We start from the raw sequence: 3,951 nt of genomic DNA on the forward strand, positions 1-3,951 counted from the left end.
ACGGTTTCTGGGCCGAAGTTGGGTCCGGTTCTGCGAAGCCTCCAGCAACTCTCCATGGAGAAAGAAAGCTTCCCCAAGGGGCTTGGCCCCTTGTCAGGATTCCCCCTCACCTCACCACCACGGAGGTGGACAGAAGGGCACTGGCCAGGGAGAGGTAAGCGTGGCAAACTGGATAACTGCCGGGTTTGGTGTTCTCTTCGCCCTTGGCTCCACGGCCCTACCCTTATAGCCCTCTGTGTGTTCTAATGCCCAGAGCAGAGGGTGGGGCCCTGTGGCGCCAAGGAGACTATTCCCACTCTGGAAACAAAGGTTTGTTTCGGGTTTCTGTGCCCAGGGCCCAGACAGGTCGCGCCTTCTGCATGCATAGCCATAGTCATGGCCTTTCGGGGCGGGGGCGGGGCGCCGCTGTTGCAAGTGAACCTGAACGCAGGGGATACTCGGGATATGGGGCATGGGTCCTAAGGAGCGGCGTGTTTCGGTTCTTGGGGTTGTCCATGCTGGACCCCAGTCAGGAAATGCCGTGGCAGGGCACGGGGATCACCCGAGCCTAGTGCTGGAGCTGGGAATACCACATAAAGAAGCCGCTGGGTCAAGGCCTGGGACCCACGCGCCGACAGAGGCTGCCACAGCCGCTGCCATCAGCTCAGGCCCCGGAGCCGGGAGCCAGAGGCCTACGTTCTGCAGCTTCCTGGGCTGGCTCTTTCGAGGTGTCCAGTCACCGTGGAGCCTCGAGCCTCGTCCACGCCGGCCGCGCCGTGGCGCCAGAGCTCACAGCCTGGCCGCGCTCGCCTACTTTGCCCCGGGGTCACGTGGAACGGGGGTGGGGGCGCAACCCGATGACGCACGGCCGGCGCAGCTCTCGCCCCGCCCACCTCAGGGTCACGTGGCACGGCCGGCGCAGCTTGATAACGCGACGCCCAGGTCCTGGGCGCAGCTCCCGCCCCGCCGCCGCGCCGAGTCCTTTTGTCCAAGATGGCGGTGCCGGGGGCGCTGCCTCCTCGGCAGCCGCCGCCGCCGCCGCCGCTGTGAGGGGCCTGCGGGCCGCCTGCCCGCCCCCGAGCGGGCGCGGCTCGTCATCGTCGGTCAAGCGGCCGCGGGAGCGCGAACGGGAGGCGGAGGCGGGCGGGCGGCGGGCGGCGCACAAGGCCTCGGGCGGCGCCAAGCACCCTGTTCCAACGCGGGCCCGCGACAAACCCCGTGGTAGCGGGGGCGGCGGCGGCGGACATCGCGACGGCCGCGGCGCCGGGGACGCGAATCACCGTGCGAGCAGCGGCCGCTCCTCAGGCTCGGGCGCCGGCGGCGGCGGACGCGGTGCCAAGGCCTCGGGAGAGCCGGGCGCTTCGGGCACTTCGCCCCGCGCATCTCCACTACCGCCACCTCCGCCGCCGCCCGGGGCCGAGCCCGCGGGTCCCGGCTCATCAGCAGCCGCACCCGAATACAAGACGCTGCTCATCAGCAGCCTGAGTCCCGCGCTGCCCGCCGAGCACCTCGAGGACCGGCTCTTCCACCAGTTCAAACGCTTCGGGGAGATCAGTCTGCGCCTGTCGCACACGCCTGAGCTGGGCCGCGTGGCCTACGTGAACTTCCGGCACCCGCAGGACGCGCGCGAGGCCCGCCAGCACGCCCTGGCCCGCCAGCTGCTGCTCTACGACCGTCCGCTCAAGGTGGAGCCCGTGTACCTGCGCGGCGGCGGCGGCGGCGGCGGCGGGAGCAGCCGGCGAAGCAGCAGCAGCAGCGCGGCCGCCTCCACGCCGCCCCCGGGGCCACCCGCGCCCGCCGACCCGCTCGGCTACCTCCCGCTGCACGGCGGCTACCAGTACAAGCAGCGTTCGCTGTCCCCGGTTGCCGCCCCGCCACTGCGGGAGCCCCGCGCCCGCCACGCCGCTGCAGCCTTTGCCCTGGATGCCGCCGCCGCCGCCGCCGCCGTAGGACTATCCCGGGAGCGGGCCCTGGACTACTATGGTCTGTACGACGACCGCGGGCGACCCTATGGCTACCCGGCGGTGTGCGAGGAGGACCTGATGCCTGAGGACGACCAACGGGCCACGCGCAACCTCTTCATCGGGAACCTGGACCACAGCGTGTCAGAGGTGGAGCTGCGACGAGCTTTCGAGAAGTACGGCATCATTGAGGAGGTGGTCATCAAGAGACCCGCTCGTGGTCAGGGCGGTGCGTATGCCTTCCTCAAATTCCAGAACCTGGACATGGCCCACAGGGCCAAGGTGGCCATGTCGGGTCGGGTGATTGGCCGCAACCCTATTAAGATAGGATATGGCAAGGCCAACCCCACTACTCGCCTCTGGGTGGGTGGCCTGGGACCTAACACCTCACTGGCGGCTCTGGCCCGGGAGTTTGACCGCTTTGGGAGCATTCGGACCATTGATCATGTCAAAGGAGATAGCTTTGCCTACATCCAGTACGAAAGCTTGGACGCAGCCCAGGCCGCCTGTGCTAAAATGAGGGGTTTTCCCTTGGGAGGTCCAGACCGCAGGCTGCGGGTGGATTTTGCCAAAGCAGAGGAGACTCGGTATCCCCAGCAGTACCAGCCCTCACCCCTCCCTGTGCATTACGAGCTGCTCCCAGATGGATACACCCGGCACCGAAACCTGGATGCGGACCTGCGGGTGAGGGATAGGACCCCCCCACACCTCCTTTACTCAGACCGAGACCGGACCTTTATGGAAGGGGACTGGACCAGCCCCAGTAAAAGCTCTGACCGCCGAAACAGCCTTGAGGGCTACAGCCGCTCAGTGCGCAGCCGGAGTGGTGAGCGCTGGGGAGGAGATGGGGACCGGGGCCTGCCCAAGCCCTGGGAGGACAGGCGGAAGCGCCGGAGCCTTTCCAGTGATCGTGGGAGGACAACCCACTCCCCTTATGAGGAACGGAGCAGGACCAAGGGTGCTGGGCAGCTTGTGGACCGAGGCTCTGACCGCACCCCTGAGCGCAGCCGCAAGGAAAACCATTCCAGTGAAGGGACCAAGGAATCGAGCAGCAACTCCCTCAGCAACAGCAGACACGGGGTTGAGGAGCGGAGCCACCACCACCATCATGAGGCTCCAGACTCTTCCCACGGGAAGAAGACTCGGGAGAGCGAGCGCAATCATCGGACCACTGAGGCTGAGCCCAAGCCTCTTGAAGAGCCAAAACACGAGACCAAAAAGCTCAAGAATCTTTCAGAGTATGCCCAGACACTGCAGCTAGGTTGGAATGGGCTTCTAGTGTTGAAAAACAGCTGCTTCCCGACATCTATGCACATCCTAGAGGGGGACCAGGGGGTTATCAGCAGTCTCCTCAAAGACCACACTTCTGGGAGTAAGCTGACCCAGCTGAAGATTGCCCAGCGCCTTCGACTGGACCAGCCCAAGCTCGATGAGGTCACAAGACGCATCAAGCAGGGGAGCCCCAATGGCTACGCAGTGCTCCTAGCCACACAGGCGACCCCCAGTGGGCCTGGCACTGAGGGGATGCCCACGGTGGAGCCAGGTCTACAGAGGCGGCTTCTCAGGAACCTGGTCTCCTACTTGAAACAGAAGCAGGCTGCAGGGGTGATCAGCCTGCCAGTGGGTGGGTCCAAGGGCAGAGACAGCACGGGCATGCTCTATGCCTTCCCTCCCTGTGACTTTTCACAGCAGTACCTCCAGTCAGCACTGAGGACATTGGGCAAGCTAGAGGAAGAACACATGGTGATAGTTATAGTAAGAGACACAGCCTAGCCTGAACCTGTCTTTTCCACAAAAGCAGTTATTTTAAGATCTGACTCCCACCCCCCGCCTTCCCCCCCCCACTCCAAAACTTAACCCCTTGGTTTGAATTCTCTGCTGCTTTATTTCAGTTCATTTGGTAGGGGACCAAAGTCCTCCCCCACCAAAACTAAATTCTTAGGTTTTGGGTTTTTTTTTTTTTTTTTTTTTTTTTTTTTTTTTTTTTAAAATATAAATAAATATGGTTCCA

General features: G+C 63.8%; 1 protein-coding gene across 1 annotated transcript; it reads left to right on the plus strand.

The window, feature by feature from the left end:
* The first annotated feature begins 836 nt into the window (after positions 1-836).
* On the plus strand, positions 837-3,898 carry RBM15B (RNA binding motif protein 15B). Its single transcript, XM_007451884.1, has one exon. The coding sequence runs from the start codon at positions 837-839 to the stop codon at positions 3,711-3,713; it is 2,877 nt and encodes a 958-aa protein (XP_007451946.1). The 3' UTR covers positions 3,714-3,898.
* Positions 3,899-3,951: the final 53 nt, after the last annotated feature.

This window comes from Lipotes vexillifer, unplaced genomic scaffold (genome assembly GCF_000442215.2).
Source record: "Lipotes vexillifer unplaced genomic scaffold, Lipotes_vexillifer_v1.1 scaffold500, whole genome shotgun sequence".
NCBI lineage: Eukaryota > Metazoa > Chordata > Mammalia > Artiodactyla > Lipotidae > Lipotes > Lipotes vexillifer.

What these genes read in the sequence shown, in the direction of transcription:
- RBM15B (XM_007451884.1), top strand. Translation starts at nt 837, where the DNA reads ATGACGCACGGCCGGCGCAGCTCTCGCCCCGCCCACCTCAGGGTCACG.